We start from the raw sequence: 18,545 nt of genomic DNA on the forward strand, positions 1-18,545 counted from the left end.
AAGCTGCAAATATTCCCCATTATGGTTGGTGTGGGAGTTGTCATCCTCACAGGTTTTTTCCAATGTTGCCAGTGGATACAAAAGATCTTTTTAGTCGTGGGCCTTTTATTCACTACAGAAGCCTAATCTCGTTGATCCCGAGAAACCTACCTACACATTAAACAATTGTTTTGATGTAATGCCTCTGCAGGACAGGACAGTAATATGGTTTATTATAACTATGCTGCTTAGTCATTGGTAACATCTGTTCCAAGTAATCTTTAGCATTTCCAAGAAATGAAAGAGAGACAAGTTGCCAGATAGCCGCCCCTAATTCCTATTTATCCTATGTTTCTTTCTCTTCCCTGTTATGATACCAGTTTATCCTAATTTTATTTACCCCTCATCATGTAGCTTCTCGTAAGTCTTAAAGCTTTAAGATATTTACTTTGTAGAACACCACTTTTGGCAGTAATGTCTGGCTCATACAGGTGAATTTGCAGCTTATTTTCAATATGTAGACTCTTCTGTAAGCAGTAGCCAGAACAATTTCAGTCACTAGTAGCATTATTTTCACCCACTTCATTATCCAAAATGTCTACTGGGAGTTATATTCCCATACACAAGGAGGGGTGTGTGAAGAAAATAAGTGTCTTGTTCACATGTGAATTGTCTCTCTAGAAAAAATAAGTGTTATATTACTAACAGGCAATAGTCTAGAGGATGATAATAGCTAGATTCACGTGGTACAAATCCATTCCTTTTGCACCACTGACAATATATAGGATGCTTCACTCTATAGAGATGCAAATTTGTACAGAACCCTTCAGTATTTGCCACTTCTGTATTTCAGTGCTGAATTGATCCATGGGATTGTGGAGCCATTGACAGAGGCAAATCAGTTACATCTGCCAAAAATAAGTAAGAATTGTAAAATAACTAAGTGGTTAGATATGTTGTCTTGCAAAGTAAGCCGTCAGAACTTTCATGGCTGCACTTGCTTTGCCAGAAGCTACTGAATGCAGTCATTATGCTCCAGAAAGGAAGAAGAGAATGCAGACCCTAAATAAAAGATTGCTGCAAGGCTAAGACCTCTAGTGATTTTCTGCAGCTGTTTCATTCCAGTTGATCTCATTGAAAGGTCCAACAAAAGGAAGGGCAGCAGAATAGAAAACATAATACAGAATGATTCAACCAGAACCTTTTTTTCCTTTTTCTTTCAGCCCACACATTCTCCTTGAATTCTGTTTTCTAAGCACTGCACCTAAACCCCAGTGGGTGGACAGCAAGCTTTCATTCACCCACTCTTTTAAAATACTGCTCAAACTTCAAGAGAAACAACTTGTTTGGTTTGAGAGGCTGGTATATGGATTGCGGTTTAACATTCGACTTATCTTATCGCTAGGGTTGCAGTTCCTGATCTTGAGAAGCACAATAGTACTGCCTTTCTCCTTCTTTCAGATGCAGTGATTTGGCAGTCCATACACTTCCTTCGTTTGTTGTGGTACATAACAAACACATATTACAACAGGCCTCACATATCACAACAGGTTGCAGAGGCAGGTGGATTCTTGTTGCATGGTAGTATGAAGCCAGACCATTTCTGGGTTTTGTCATGGAAATTTTAAAGGAAATGTTGAATTTGGGTGTGGTAATCTCTTTTCTCTTCTAATGAAATTTTCTGAAAAGGGCTACAAGGCACAGAAAATGTTCATTGTTATGGTGGTAAGGGTGTATGTAGTCTGTAGTACAATTCTGTTCAGTATGCATGCAAATACACATTGCTCCCCCTCCTTGCATTCCCAGCGTACAATCCGGAGATGTACCCTTGCCTTCTGAACACCTTGATGCAGGAAAGATATGGAAGCCTTATTAACTCCATGCAGTCGGAAAGCAAGGAGACATTCTGTTGCATACACAGAAGTCTGTTGTGTGAGCAGGGATACAGCCTCAATATGGAATTTAATAATTTTGCTTGATGTGCAGCTTTTGTTGGCAGAAAAGAGGAAACTCATTATTGAGGTGCTTTCAAAACAAAGCTCCATGTGGAAATGGCAGGGGATGGGGAAATGCTTGGTTCTCCTGTAAAATATGGTTGTATATGTTCAGCTTTAGGCAATCAGTCCTTTCGTTAGGCTTTAAACAGCCTAACTGTAGACTTCACCTCTTGAAACCCTGTAGACAGTCTCAAAGATTAGAACAGTGAATATAGCATGACTGCCCTTCTCTATGCGACTGTTCAGAATAATGCCGGAAGAAACTTTTTAAAACACAGCTGTAGAGAGGGCTGGTGCCCACTTAGTAGCGGAGAAAATACATGCCTGAAATACCTTTCTTGGAAGAGCATATGCCGGCTCCTGGCATTTGCCAAATAAGCCCTGTTTATGTTGGTAGCAGTTGACTCTGGTGCTTGAGTTGAGGTTAGGCTGTAATTTGAGAGGAGCCCATATGTTTAAATAGAAAGGGTAGATATTTGTGGTTTTTGTTACTTTAGTTAGTCTTTCTACTTCCCAGTGAATGTTCTTAATCCAGTGCACACTTTTAATGTTATCAGCTGTCATTTTAGACATTTCGCAAATCAGAGTAATCTGTGACCTAGTTGCTTTTTTCTTTCTTATTCGACCAGACTACGCTTTCTGTCATCATTGTCTATTTGTCATGCTGGTTGGGGCTGATGGGACTTGTATTCCAAGCAATCTGAAGGGCACCAGGTTGTGGAAGTCTGATAAAGATGTTGAGCAGGAGAAAAGGCTACAGTGTGCCCTATGACTTATAATAGGGAAGGTGTTAGAATGATTAGGAAAAATCACCCACCCCTACATTTTAGAACTACCAGAACTGAGGCCTGGTCTTCCCATGAAGCAAATGAGATGGTAGAATGGAGAGCATCAGAATCTCACATTTTTAATACTTACTTTTAGCACTCTGCTAAAAAGAAAGCCAACACAACAGTTAAGGGGGTGGGCTGGAACTTTTCTCCACGATTAGCTAGTTTTCTGCAGACAACTTTTCGCTTTTCTTTTGGGGACGAGAGAGAAATCAAAAGTAATATGCTCTCCCTGTACTCCAAAGTGCTACAGTCTTTCATACCACCTCAGTCGGTTGCATGTATAGTTTTAGCTTGAGTGAAATCACTTAAAGGAGGGGCAGTGAATGTCCATTGAAAGATATAATGGGCAAATGTCTGCTGAGGATAAAAACCAGTATTAGTATGTTGGGTCTATATTACACATTAGGTTGGAAACAAGGGAAATATGACAATCCTAGCTGGTAGTCTGCACATTCCCCCACCCTTTTAATTAGGTAGGGCAAATCTTTCAGTATGACTGTAATGAGGATATACCAGAAAAAGTACCCAGTCTATATAAAGATAAAACTAAAAAATTGTACCTCTTGCAACAGTTGTGTTTTGAAATACAATGTAAAAGACCATTATCTGGCTGGCTGTAGCAGGCATGTGATTGCTAATGTTTACTTAAAAGGGGGAGTTCCTACTTTTTTCCCTTCTATCAGAAGGCGCCATTCTGTCAGCAAAGGTATTTCGTTTTCTACACACACACACACACACACACGGAAAAACTAGTTTATAGTCTGAAGTTGAAGAGTTTAAGAAAATTAACAGCACCTCACTCCCCTGGAATGATAGGACAGCCCCCTAGATGTAAGCAGGAATGGAATACAAAATTGGTGGAACTAATGTGCTGTACGGGTTAGTACAAACTCTGCCATGTTTTATGTTTGTTTTACCAGTTTTGCTTTGGAAAAAAAATGTGCAAAAGTAGTCTTTGGAATTGCAAACATATTTTGCTTTCTTGTGGATTAGTTCAGTTATCCGAGGTGTTGTGTGTTTTTTTTTTACTTTGTTTTCCAGAGCTTCTGGTTTGAAAGACTTGCTGTAAAAGGCTCTGAACTTTAGTCCTGTTATTTGTGAATGTGCTGGACACTGTCAAAGTTATATGTTTACAACTTGGTTTTTATGTGTCTACATCTGACTTTACTCCCTTTTACTGCTTGTAATCATAGTAAATTTGCGAAGCATTAATGCATGGTTACCTTCCAAGTTCCAGTATTCTCCCAAAGTAAGGATATTATATATCATGAGATCCAGTCTTTTTGCATTCTGGCAATATTTTCTGGTAGGGCTTTAGTTGGAATTATGGTAGTAAGTATACATTTGGTTAACAGAGCAATCCTTTACATGCATACATGGAAGTAAGTCCCACTGTGTTCAGTGAAGCTTCCTCTAAATAAGTGTGTGCCTAGGATTTACAGCCCAAAGTGTCCTAGCATGCTCCAAAGACCCAAAATAATGTCTTTGGCTGGTATCCAACATTATTTAATAAATAAAAAATGCTGCAGTGTTTTGTTTTGCTTGTTATTGTGTTTGTTATTGTGTTATTGTGTTTTGTATTTCTGTGTTGTTATATTGTAAGACGCCTGATGATCCTTGGATGAAGGGTGGTATATAAATTAAACAAAAAAACTGTAAAACTTCAAGTTCATTTATTTCTGTGGATCTATTCTGTGACTATCACAATTAGCTTTTTACTGTTGTCATGGCAGTGCTGTTCTAAGTATAACACAATTGCAGTAAGAGGCTTACAGGAGTGGGTGCTAGGAGCCGGTCATCAATAACTCAAAAAGAATTCAGTGAAATTAACTCTTTATTCAAAGAAGCAAGACAGCTCAGGAGGCCAGGCCTAGAGAGCACATCAACTCTTCCTGGTAAAACTTGACCCTATGAGGCAGTTGTGAAGACTGAAGGTCTCCGCTTTCCCTCAGCTCCCTAAGTCTCCTCCTCCCCTGGTTCCTTCCCAAGCAATCTGAGACTCTGTTGTCTTGCCTGTCTTTGCTCCACTCTCTTTATACCCCATCTGGTTCTGGAAGACCAAATGGGAGGGGAGCTAGTCACAGCAGGAAGGGGAAACACCCTGGCTTCTTCACCCATCTCTGCCAAGGCCTCTCCAGCCTCTGCTTCTGCCTCTGATTCTGGGCCACTCTCTGCCACAGAACCTTCCTGCTCACTAAGCCCTGTTACCTCTTCAGCTTCTGATACCTCCTCCTCCCAGTCTACTTCCTCTTCTCCCTCTGACCACTCATTGTTGTCCCACTACCAATCCCCTGGCTCTGGTCCTTCTTCCCTTGGGGGTTCCCCAGCTGGTGCCTCCTATCACTCATCTGCATCTAGCAAGTTCAAGACGGAGACATATATTAAAACTGAATTTGGAATAAATGGCATAAGCTGGAAGAATCAAAGTTTATTTTTACAGCAAATGTTAATATGACCTCTAATATCAAAAACATTTGAGGACTGGGTGAAAATGGCTCTTCTTTTCTCTTTTCTTTGTTTGAGGGTAGTGTAATGGGAAGATTTTTTTTACAGACTTTTCTCCAGTGTGAAGTTGATGAAATTCTCCAACAAAATATTGAGAAAGGGACTTAATATTAGAAATGCTAGCAGCACGGGCTCTTTCCACTTGCTTTTGGTTTTTGCTGCAGTAGCAAGCAACAACGGTGGCAATATAGCAGACTTCCTTTGTTGGCGGCCTAGCCGCCAATTTTTATCCACCACAATGACCCATACATTGCATAATTCCAGGGCCAAGTGGAGGAGGGGAATAGCTGCTTCTACCAGATAATAATAGTACCACTACTGAGAATGTTTGCAGATATTCTGTTAAAAAAAAACCCACCTTTTCCCCCTGGAGGAGTTTCAAAAATACAAATTCAGTACCTGATTTTCACAGGCATTTCAGCTCTGTTCTAAAAAATACTTTTGCTTTCCCTTCGTTCTTGAGTTATTCTGCCATCCTGCGCATTGCCTTTCCCAACACAGCAGTGCTTGCTTACGTTGTGAAATAGAGTACATGAGGAATAATTGATACATGTGTTGCATCTTAATTAAAATGGAAAAAACCTACTCCTTTGCTTCTTTGTCTTCGTTATGTCCAGAGAGACATTGCATACCTTAAAGGTTAGCATCAATTAAGTCTTACTCTGTTAGCAAATCCAGGAAATGGGGAATCAGCAGATGAGGCAACTCCCACTTGTCCCTCTCCCTTTGTCCTCCCAGAGTCCACTCCAGCTCTGAAATCCTGCTTGTTACAGCAAGCTGAAGGAGGAAGATAATAGGATTTAGAAGGGCAGGAGGTTACGACCGACCACCTCCTCTCCCATTTGATCAGCAGGTTTAAAAGAAGAGGGGAATCTTTGGGTTACAGCCTGACAGCCCTACTGGAGATGTTGATTGGTTGCCGAAGTTGCATAGAATTAAAATTCACAGAACTGCTCCGTATTTAAGGGATATGTGGAGGTGTGTTATGGCTGTCTGTTCTGGCAACTGATCCCATTCACTTTGGAGCTGTAGTCTTCCACTTTCAATCCCAGGACACACCTTTAGCCCAAACATTTGTTTAGGGACCCACTTTCTTTTCTTAACCATATACAGTGGTACCTCAGGTTAAGTACTTAATTCGTTCGGGAAGTCTGTTCTTAACCTGAAACTGTTCTTAACCTGAAGCACCACTTTAGCTAATGGGGCCTCCTGCTGCTGCCATGCCACTGGAGCACGATTTCTGTTCTCACCCTGAAGCAAAGTTCTTAACCTGAAGCACTATTTCTGGGTTAGCGGAGTCTGTAACCTGAAGCATATGTAACCCGAGGTACCACTGTAGTTGTTTTTCAGTAATTCTGCTGTTGTGACCCACCTGAGATCAGGCTGTGACTTGGTAGTGGGTCCCAACCCACCAACTGAAAGCCAGTGTTTTAGAGGGAGGGGGCAGCAAGTGCTGCAAGTGGACCCGAGTGCTGAAACTGTCCAGAAAAGTAACCTCTGGTATCCTGTAAGCACCTAAAGAAAGAGTGGACACTGCTTAACAGACAGCAAGTAGGAAAGAGCAATAAAGTGAGCTTGGGACCAGGTGTGAAATTTGGACCGGTGATTAGCAGCTTAGAGAGTTTTGTGCACTTGTGTTTGTGGTATAATGTCCTAAGCTTTTGACAGGAGCTGGGTGGATGGAGACTATCATTGCAATATTTCATTTGTGTTTAATTGGGCTGAGAAGCGAAGTTGTAGTCAGAGTTCAATTTCTGATCTCCTAAGCCACAAGGGATGCGGGTGGCGCTGTGGGTAAAACCTCAGCGCCTAGGACTTGTCGATCGTATGGTCGGCGGTTCGAATCCCTGCGGCGGGGTGAGCTCCCGTCGTTCGGTCCCAGCTCCTGCCCACCCAGCAGTTCGAAAGCACTCCTAAGTGCAAGTAGATAAATAGGTACCGCTTTATAGCGGGAAGGGAAACGGCGTTTCCGTGTGCTGCGCTGGTGCTGGCTCGCCAAAGCAGCTTCGTCACGCTGGCCATGTGACCCGGAAGTGTCTCCGGACAGCACTGGCCCCCGGCCTCTTAAGTGAGATGGGCGCACAACCCTAGAGTTGGACACGACTGGCCCGTACGGGCAGGGGTACCTTTACCTTTAAGCCACAAGTAGCCTCAGGAGAGGTTACCTTAAGTGAAGGTGACCCACCCTGTTCCCTATGTGAACGTGCACATTTTGTTCCTTAGCAGAGGTCCTGCTTTGTGTCTGTTCACCCTCTGTTGGTTTGTTAGATGGGTATGTGAGATTGGACTTTTAAAAGAATTATGCATTTTTTCATTTTTGAAACATGGACATGCATATCAGACAAATTCACCCACCCACCCCAGAACTGCACAACAAATGGCAATATAAAATATTGACTCTTTTCTAATGTCCTCTTTTTTCAGATTATAAGTCCTCACCATAATGTTCCATGGGCATATGACAGTAGATGCAACCAATCAGTCCTGCTAATATATGCAAAAAAGCAATACCAGCCTTCACTAATAGTCTTTTTCCTTTTTTGACCGCAGTCTCCCATACTTCTCCCAACAGGCGTGTTCCATTCAGTCTCATCAGCACTTCATCTGTAGGGCACCAAGGCGGATTACCAAGCCCGTTTCAGCATATGGCTAAGACCATTTTGTTGATGGTTGCAAGCTGGCAGTGTTGCAAAAGTATCTCAACAATGTTTTTTTGGGGAGGTGGGAAGTTTTTTTTTTTTTTGTATTTTATTGTTTATGTTGTTTGCCGCCTTGAGCATCCGAAGTGATAGAAAAGCATAGACATTATTTTAATAATATACAAATCAGGGATAGCCACTGTGGTACTCTTCAGATGTTGTTAAACTACAGGCCGCATCATCTCTAACCATTGACTGTGCTAACTTAGGGTTGCTGGGATTTGGAGTCAAACAATATCTTGAATGTAGCATGTTGACAAGCCCTGAAATAAATAATCTGGAATGTGTATTTGTTGGCATCCTTCTCTGTAGAAAACAGTGCCCCTCCCTACTTTCTGAGCCAGTGTGGTGTAGTGATTAAGAGTGGTAGTCTCGTAATCTGGGGGACCTGGTTCGTGTCTCCTCTCCTCCACATGCAGCTGCTGGGTGACCTTGGGCCAGTCACACTTCTCTGAAGTCTCTCAGCCCCACTCACCTCACAGATTGTTTGTTGTGGGGGAGGAAGGGAAAGGAGAATGTTAGCCGCTTTGAGACTCCTTCGGATAGTGATAAAGCGGGATATCAAATCCAAACTCTTCTTCTTCTTCTTAATCAACTTTTTTTTTATTAAAAAAATCTGTTTAAATTAGTTTTCAGCATTTTTGGTTCTTAATTTCACCTCCTCTCTCCTGTTCGACTTTGTAAGTGGCTCTCTCATAGTTTGTTGTAACAGATGTTTCAAACCAGCGTGCGATGATTAATTGAATCGTCACCTTATCTTTTCAAGTAGTGTGAAAATTTTTAACCTAACACTCCCAGACCTTAGTAAGTACTATTTTTAGAATTAATGCAATCTTTTTTTTTTCCTCCTCAGATGAGCGGGACAAAGTACAAAAGAAAACATTCACAAAATGGATAAACCAGCACCTTATGAAGGTCAGTTCACAAGCATGCTTAATGGGATCATAATATCTGTGTAGCTGCGTAGCAATCCTGTGAGTGTAAACTTGGCATGGTTTTCCACTGAATATCCTATAGACATTTCCCTTGTTTGTTTGTTTGTTTGTTTGTTTTTCTTTAGATGATAGAATAGTCATGCTTTGTGTCTGCAACTATTTGTTGGTGCTAATGGACGAACGGTCTTAATCTATAGCGGTCCAATCCTAAGCATGTTTACTTGGAAGCAAATCCCACTGATTTCGTTAGTAGGATTTACCTCTTCATAAGTATTTTTAGGTTTCCAGACCTAAGTGTGTGAATACAGTGGTACCTTGGTTTAAGAACAGCCCAATTTACGAACAACTTGGATTAAGACTGCTGCAAACCCAGGAGTAGGTGTTTTGGTTTCTGAACTTTGCCTTGGAATAAGAACATGTTCTGCTTCCTGTTGTGTGTGTTCCATTTATAAATTGAGTCCCCTGCTGCTATGGGAAAGCATGCCTTGGTTTAAGAACACTTTGGTTTAAGAACGGACTTCCAGAACGGATTAAGTTTGTAAATCAAATTTAAACCAAATTACAGTTACGAACTTAATCCGTTCCAGAGGTCCGTTCATAACCGGAAACCGCTCATAACATGAGGTGCTCTTTCACTAATGACGCCTCCTGCTGCTGCCACGCTGCTGGAGCATGGCTTCCACTCACATCCCGGGGCAAAGTTTGCAACAAGGGGCATCTACTTCCGGGTTAGCGGAGTGCGTAACCCGAAGCATTCGTAAGGGGAGCAGTACACAACACGAGGCACCACTGTATGAGATACATTGTAGGTGATTTGTTTTAACATCAGAGAAGAAGAGAACTGTTTCATTTGAAGCACTCTCTGGGGCTACCATGCTTCCTTATTGGGGCCACTGTTTATATGAAGACTTTGCATCTAAAGATTCCTGTTTCGGGGCCGTGACAGTGTGAGGTAGTCCAAGGGGAGAAGAAGAGATATCACCACCTGAATGCTCCTCCAGAGCTGATGTCTTAGCCTTAGACTGCATTGAGAAGTGCAGTAGGCACCATGTCTGGTGACAGTTTATTATGTTCCTTAAATCTGAATTGTGATTCTTCAAGCAAAACGTGCTCATAGGTTTTTAGGCAGCTGTTGCAATGGCTGCAGTGGTTTGCCTGGCCTTTGCAAACACAAAGCTTACTTTTGTGTGTGGATAAGTGCCTCCCTTGTTTCTGTGGAGGGTACTGCTCCACACTACGGGGAAGGAAGGGTGTTAGAGCAATACGGTTCAGACAGTGCACATTATTCACATATATATTATTTGGCCACTCTTCCCCTGCTTACTTGGCTGGGGTACTCTGCCCTGGAACCCCCAGCTGTTGGAGCAGAGTGTGGGTTGATATTAGATGTTTCTGCCTGAATTTTTGAGGCACAATAATTGGTAGGGTTCTCCGAGGACCCTAGTACAAACAGTGTAAGCAGTATATGCAGGGTCTTCACTCTATAATAAGAGAACAAGACAGTAATGAGGGTGGGGGTGGAGCAACAGCAAGCACAGAGTAAGAATTAGATAAAGCCAAATATCCTTTTCTGTTGTAGCATGCTAACATATTTTTAGGAAACAGAAAAACACAAGCTTCACAGTGCAATGTTATACATGCCTACTCAGAAGTAAGTCATACTTGGTTCATTGGGACTTACTCCTAGGTACCGTATATACTTGTGTATAAGCTGACTTTTTCAGCACATTTTTTATGCTGAAAAAGCCCCCCTCGGCTTATACTCAAGTGAGGGTGTAAGAGGCTGCTGTCGGCGGAGGAGGAGGAAGGAGCAGCTCAAAAGCAGCCATTTTGGGCTGCTTGTTCTTCCTCCATACATGCCGCCACCAGCCTCTGCCTCTCCGCAGCACCCTAGGTAGGCAGGGGGACGGGAGGGGCTGGGTGGGGAGAGAGAAGCCCCCTTCGCTATGTGCGCATGTGCGCACACACACATGCACTCCGGCCCACCAGGAGGTTTGTGGTGTGGTGAACCGGCTTATACTCGAGTCAATAAGTTTTCCCAGGGTTTTTTTTTGGTAAAATTAGGTGCCTCAGCTTATATTCGGGTCAGTTTATGCTTGAGTATATACAGTAAGTATGTAGATGATTGCAACATAATAGCATGGTCCCAACCATGTCCACTGAGAATTAAGTCCTGTTAATTTCACTGGGGAGGTAAGATTGCAGCCTAAGTGTGCTTGCGCTAGAGAGCAGTGATCCCTGGAAGGATTCCATTCCCGTTTTATGGTTTCTAGAGGTGAAATGGTATTCCACGCCCCAAAACTGTGGGTCAATGAGTAAGACAGAAAACTATATATACACACACACACACACACACACATATATATATAAAATAAATATAACTATAAACATGCACAGCCATTAGCCTCCTTGGTAGTATTCAAATTAATGATGCTAAAGTAAATTAATTATTCCTCCGGATTAATAACTTAGCAGGCTAATATTGTTAATATATTAATTCATTCTCTTTGGTATGGATTGTTTGCAATTAACACTTGATTAGCATAAACTTTGATTAATATTTTATTATTTGTCCTTGCAAGGTATTAACATGCAGGGTTATTTTACCAGCTAAAACCAGCTGAAGGATTTAAAATTAATTGATACATTATTCAGCAAGCTGTTTCTTGTTATCTGTACAATATTGCTGTATGCAGATTAGAGTTTGAAAAAATATTGGCTTGTTCCCCGCTTCAATTGTGAACTGTGCCATTTATCCTGAGGGGAATGGTTGGATCTTAGACTATCCCACATGCAGAAAATTGAAGAGATTGGCTAGTATTTATTATGCCACATACATTTCCCCTCATTTATAATTTGTGGTTACAGTTGTGACTTTTTGCATATGAGGACAAAAAAGGTGTCCAAGTAAACAAGCCACCAATTTTTTTATTTGTATATAAGTTTTGATCTTTAACAATGCTTGCTCTAACAGTAATATGTAGCAGCAATCGTGAAAGTACAGCTTCCATAAAGAGATAATGAGTTCTGTTGTTTTTTTAAAAGAAAACAACAACCCAAAAATACTGTCGAGCTTTTAAAAATCAAATTTGAAGCCTTCACTGCTTTTAAGCAAAAATAATGTTACAGATTGCCTATGCAATATGTAGCTTAGACCTCAAAGCAGTCTATGGTTACACACTGACAGAAATGTAAAGTGATACCAAAGTTAATGCTAACTGCGGAAGGAAGAGGGAGGTGCTCATGAGCCCATGAAGCCCTCCCAATCTCCTAACCATTGCTGCATCACGCAGTGTTACCACTGAATTGGGTCATTGATCCATCATTTCAGTACAGAGTTTAAGGCTATTATTTGGGGCTATTTTGTGCCTTGTCATCCAGAGATGAATCAATACAGATGCCCAAACTACCATGAAGTAAGCTCTCTCACCATGCAGTAGATTACTTACAGTTTCATTCTGTCATGTTATAAGAAATATTTTGACCACTCCTCATGAGGCTAAAACTGACATGCAGCACTCATGGACGTGCTGCACAAATATATGAGGGTTATTTCTCAACCTGGCATCCCCCTTCCTTCCATTGCATTCTGTCGCAGGATCTCACCCAAGGTCCAATGAGGTAAAGAAATCCACATCCAGCTATGATAGCTGTCTCTTTATGGTTCTGCTTCTTGAGTCTTCCAAGGCAAAACCTGTCCTCCATTGCTGTTTTCCCAGTACCCAGGTTGGAGTTCAAAGCCAGTATTTATATCTGATTCTCTCTTGGCTGTGGATTTTATCCAACTCAGTCATATCCAGTGTAAAAAGGTAAAGGGACCCCTGAACATTAGGTCCAGTTGCAGACGACTCTGGGGTTGCGGCACTCATCTCGCTTTACTGGCTGAGGGAGCCAGCGAACAGCTTCCGGGTCATGTGGCCAGCATGACTAAGCTGCTTCCGGTGAACCAGAGCAGCGCACGGAAATGCCGTTTACCCTCCCGCCGGAGCGGTACCTCTTTATCTACTTGCACTTCGTGCTTTTGAACTGCTAGGTTGGCAGGAGCTGGGACCGAGCAATGGGAGCTCACCCCATTGCAGGGATTCGAACCGCCGACCTTCTGATCGGCAAACCCTAGTCTCTGTGGTTTAACTCACAGCACCACCCATGTCCCTCATATCCAGTGTAGACCTACTGAAATCAAGGGACTTAAAGTTAGTCATGACCCAGTGTGATTCCATGGCCATCTGGGGTGTACTACCACCGACCAGAGAAACATCAGACACAATCCACAGTCTCACACAGTTGTTGAAATTTTGGTTGTTGCAAATGTTATTTCAGGAGTAAGAAGTGTACCTCTTCAGCACTTCTGTAGTCCTTTAAAAGGGGGTAAGGCAAAAGCTGGGCCTTTGCCTCAAAATAATCCCCCACATCATAAAAAATGAAGTTTTATCTTCCTGAAGCAAAGTGCACCTTCCTGTGTTTTGAAAAAAATAAATAAAATAAAAGCCGGGGGGGGGGCAGGCACACCAGCAGCTTTTTCCTACACCAAAATTCTCCCCTATACTCTGAGGCGTCCTTCTCCATTAATTTGATTGTAAGCTGTATTACTTCTAGGAGGCCTGGTACAGAGAGTGGAAATGACACTTGGAGGCTCTTTTTGACTTACCGTAGCTATTTTATGCTTCTAGGATTCCTTTAATCAGTGTGCTCTTTTCTGTGGCGAGGTTTTTGGTTGTTGTTTTTTAAAAAAACCTGTTCCAATCTTAATTATTGTGTGTGCCTGAAGCCAGAATAAAACATGAAAGCCTTTTTAATGTGCATTCTAGATTTATTTATTTATCTACTCATTTCTAGCATTTTGGAATAAGACCGTTTCAGAGCAGTAAAATCAGTTCCACAAGCCTGCCTTTGAACCCGATGATGGTATCACATTCCCTACAGTTGCTGATGTCTTCAGCTATTCAGTACGCTAATTATGCATGACTAAGGGAATTGGGGGGCATTTATGAAATATACAGGCAGTTAAGGCACACATCTGTGCTGGCTAGAAATTACTATTATTGGTTGAAATGAGGTTGTATGCACTGTATATAAGATGATTATGATTCTGTTAAATAAAATATTTAATAAAATATCCTTGGAGATGGGAGTGAATGTAAGCCCATGGTTATTTAATAATTAGGCACCAATGGAACTACTCCATCTCATCTACAGAAAGGAATAGGAATGCATGAGACTTTGGACTATTGTGCCAAAATATGTACAAAAGAAATAAACAGTGCTGTCAGCATGCTTGGAAATAATGCAGATGATTTTGCACTTAATGTGTCACCTGGGGGATGTAGTACAAAACATTAAAAGGTCTGTGCTGCAAACTCAGATGTATGGTGATAAACACCACATAATTCCTTTACGGATACTTTATATGGCATGACAGAAGAGTGTTTGTGATGGATGAGGAGGGGGGAAAGGGAGTGTTACTGGAAGTGACAAACCCAGGTAAACAAGTGAAATGGAATTATAATTTCAGACAGCACAGTGACAGGTTTTAGAGGTCAGTAAGAAAGAAGAGCATTGAACTGTCAGCACTAACTATGATCTGGGTGATATGCAAATGCCAAATAAGTTTTATTCGGGAACTTTGGTTGAAAGGTGGTTTAAAATATATTGTTGTTGAAAGATCCTTACAATCGGGAACTTTCTACTACAATGTAATTTCAAAGCAACTGAATTTGTAGGAATCATTTAGAAGAGAACATTTGTCAAACATCTTTGAGGTAGCAATAGATATTATTAACTTAAACCAGGGGCTGTAGTCCTACATATGATGGGCAGAATTTAATCTTGCCACTGGGCAGCTTCTTCTTCTTCTTCTTCTTCCTCTTCTTCTTCCTCTTCCTCTTCTTCTTCCTCTGTGATCACTTGTAGCCAAGTAAGATTGTCTTTCATGAACAGGGTCTTAACAGTGAGTTTGTAAGTGACTGTGGAGGCCAATTCTGGATCCACACGACCTTCCACTGTGAGGGCATAGGTTTCCGTGCGGGAATTGATCAAGGTGAAGGTTTGCCAAATGTGCCCTCCTCTTAGCACGTTTCTCCCTTTTGTCCTGAGTTGAAGCGTCTTCAAAGTCCATGACACCTTCATGGTGAGATTCCCATCTGCAACACAGGACAAACAGGCCTTTGTGGGGTGGGAGGTCTGTGTGTAGCTCCTCTATTCTCATATAGACATTCCTCTCTGCACAGTGCTGGTTGCCATTTTTTTGTACTCTGGAAGAAGTTGACAAGAAAAAGAAAAAGAAAGTGAATAGATGTTAAAAGATACTGTGAAAAAAGAACAGCCTCATTGTGTTTAGCTTCCCAACTTTTCTGCCTCTTTTGTTGAGAAACAGAATTGATGCCTGTTTTAGCACCTAACTGCTTTTGACAAGAAGACTGAACAAGAGTGAGGGAATAGCGCCATCTGCACAAAGGTCCTTGTATCATGTAGCTGCTATTACACAGACTAACAATGTAATTCTTGGGGAACCATGCACAGTTTGGGTATGTTGCCATAGGAGTCGCTTAGCACCTTACTCAGAAGCAAATTTTCTTTGGGGTAGGAGGAGTCAGAAAGATTTACCTTGCAAACAAGAAGACAAATCTGAATAAAAATATGCAGTGTTTTAAAATGCAGCAGCATCCTTCCAAGAGGCAACATATATTGAGAGTTTCAGAAAGGATCAAAGGAAACACTGCCAAGGCAGGGAGGACACGGCCATGTGCCCTCCTGCTGTGGCTTGTGCTTGCCTCGGGTCTTAGATAGCAACAGAACACAGCAGGGACCCCAGATGTGGTATCACTCAATTAAAATGGAAGCTAAAAGGTGCTTTGGGAAGCCTTTCATGTGTATAGGCACACACCAGCTGGAGCTACAAGTTAGTATTTATCTGGCACCCAGAAGGATATGTTATAGAAAGAAGAAAACAGGGGAGGAGTTGCTGTGTTTTCCTTATCATGTGCGATCCCTCTCCTCCTATGGGTATATATTAATAATGCACTCAGGCTCTCTTTTCCATTTCCAGTGCTTACTGACAATCAAAGTCCGGAAAATGTTGACACCCCACATTATAAAATCTGTGAAAGAGAAGAGAGGGACAGTCCTCATTCCTATAAGAGGGAACTCTATGGCTTTCCAGATGTTGGAAGCAGTGGTCCAGTGGTCAGGGATGATGGATTTGGAGTCCAGCAACATCTGGAGCGACACAGCTTCTATGCTATAGGGACGCTTCTTACTCCTCAACAGAATTTTATCTAGTGACAAAATAGATGTAAAAGATTTTCATACTCCTTCAGCATAACTTCTGTACAGGCAGAGCCACTTACAGTCAGTTGAGAAAGGATATTGTCCTGGTTGGCGCTATAGAAATAATAATCAGAATCCTGCTGATAACTGGTGCATAAGATGTATGCATGTACATGCTTACATGCATTCATATATGTAAACCGATCATATAAGCACTTTCTATTTTAGGGAGACTTTTCTAAATGGCTTTGCCTTTTGGGGCGCTCTGCATGTTGACCATGGAATTCCTTGACATTGCAAAGGGTTCTGGGATGTGTTCTTGGTTTGTGCATTACCAGCTTTACCATTGAGGAATTCCTGAGAACTCCTGAGGTATACCAGGAATCTCCAATGAATACTGCTTATAAGCCAGCAATTCAAGCCATTGCTTTCCTGGAAATTGGAGACGGGGCAGGCTAGGCAATCATTATCTCTCCGAGGAGCCGCCAACAGACCTCTCCAGTACTCGGCCCAGGTCTCTAGGACCAGTTTTGGTCTTCACACAAATGCCTGAGGATGAAGAAAATGTATACGGCACCTGCACCAACCACATTCAGATGTTTCTTCTTTTTTTAGAAATCTCAGTTATGCTGTGGTCAGCTCAAGTGTCATTGAAACTGGCCAAGGCAGAAGAATAGTGAGGTCAGTGAACAGACAGAAGCATGCCAGGAGCCATATAAGCACATGGGCAGGCAGAGTCTATATTTACAGTGTGCAAAGTGGACATTGGGAGCAAGATTATTTAGAGGTGAACAATATAGGAATGATGGCATTCCGGGTGGGGGTGTTGCTTTGTTTTTCAATTGGTATATCACACTAAATCCAGATTATTTTTTATAAAATGTTGTGTAGGGTAAACTAGGTGTGAAGTATTTGAAACAAATACAGTGGTACCTCGGGTTAAGAACTTAATTCATTCTGGAGGTCTGTTCTTAACCTGAAACTGTTCTTAACCTGAGGTACCACTTTAGCTAATGGGGCCTCCTGCTGCTGCCACACAATTTCTGTTCTCGTGCTGAAGCAAAGTTCTTAACCCAAGGTACTATTTTTGGGTTAGCAGAGTCTGTAACCTGAAGCATCTGTAACCCAAAGCATCTGTAACCCGAGGTACCACTGTAGTATGGTGTAGTGGTTAAAGTGTTTGGTTAGGTCCTAGGACACCAGAGTTAAAATCCCCACTTAGCCGTGAAGTTCACTGGGTTACCTTGGGTTGTTGTTGTTGTTGTTGTTGTTGTTACTACTACTGCCTTGGGCCAGGCACCATACACCATACATCATAGAGTCATTGAGATGAAACAGTGGAGAGAGGTGCAGAGAAACATGTATTCCACCACGAGCTCCTTGTAGAAAAGATGGTAAAGGTAAAGGGATCCCTGACCATTAGGTCCAGTCACAGACGACTCTGGGGTTGTGGCGCTCATCTTGCTTTATTGGCCAAGGGAGCCGGCATACAGCTTCCGGGTCATGTGGCCAGCATGACTAAGCCGCTTCAGGCAAACCAGAGCAACACACGGAAACACCGTTTACCTTCCCGCCAGAGCGGTACCTATTTATCTACTTGCACTTTGACGTGCTTTTGAACTGCTAGGTTGGCAGGAGCAGGGACCGAGCAACAGGAGCTCACCCCGTCGCGGGGATTCGAACTGCCGACCTTCTGATCAGCAACTCCTAGGCTGTGGTTTAACCCACAGCGCCACCCGCGTCAGAAAAGATGGTATATAAGTGTAATTGATCAATCTACATCTAATTTACTCGGTGGAAAAGATGGGTGGGGAAGGGAGAAGAAACACCCCCCCCCCCCCAGTATGCTCCAAAACTATATTTCTTGCTTAGTGAACTCACCCAATTCTGTGAATTGCCATTATTGTTTTATGTACCATTTTAGCTGGTTAAATGCTTCTGCTTTAATCTTGGCAAACACTCTTTTTGCCTTTCCTCCAGTTATGGAATTAAATGACAGTCTCTCTCTTCTCTCCTTCCCCAAGGCTGGCTGGCATTCTTGTTCCAGCTAAGCTGCCAAGCCTCCCACACCCAGCTGTGCTATGAATGTTGCCCAAGTCTGCCTGCCTGAGGCAGCACATAGCTTAGTTCCCAGATTCTCACAGTAAATCGTGGAGGATCTAACAAATTCCCGCAGCCTGCCCTGGAGATCCCAGGGATTTCACTGGCAGCTTAGTTGCCAAGCTTGCTTTGCCTTCCAGTTCAAATCAGTATGCATGCTGAGTCTGAAACGAAACGTTAAGAAGCAGCAATCAAGTATTTTTGCACATATGCGTCCAGTAGGCATTAGCA

The 18,545-nt window shown here is 42.3% G+C and overlaps 1 protein-coding gene across 22 annotated transcripts in view; it reads left to right on the top strand.

Annotated features, from left to right (window-relative positions):
- The window catches only part of LOC309366917 (dystonin-like), a 301,144-nt gene that overhangs the window by 63,056 nt on the left and 219,543 nt on the right, over positions 1-18,545 (top strand). For 21 of the 22 annotated variants that reach the window (XM_081905876.1, XM_081905879.1, XM_081905865.1 and 18 more), the window contains one exon: positions 8,867-8,928. In XM_081905876.1, the coding sequence (XP_081762002.1) occupies positions 8,867-8,928 (62 nt within the window). Of the gene's footprint in view, positions 1-3,603; positions 3,689-8,866; positions 8,929-18,545 lie in introns of those variants that run through there. The other variant, XM_081905862.1, reaches the window with a different exon arrangement.

The sequence above is a fragment of the Podarcis melisellensis genome (assembly GCF_964234715.1).
Source record: "Podarcis melisellensis genome assembly, chromosome: 3".
NCBI lineage: Eukaryota > Metazoa > Chordata > Lepidosauria > Squamata > Lacertidae > Podarcis > Podarcis melisellensis.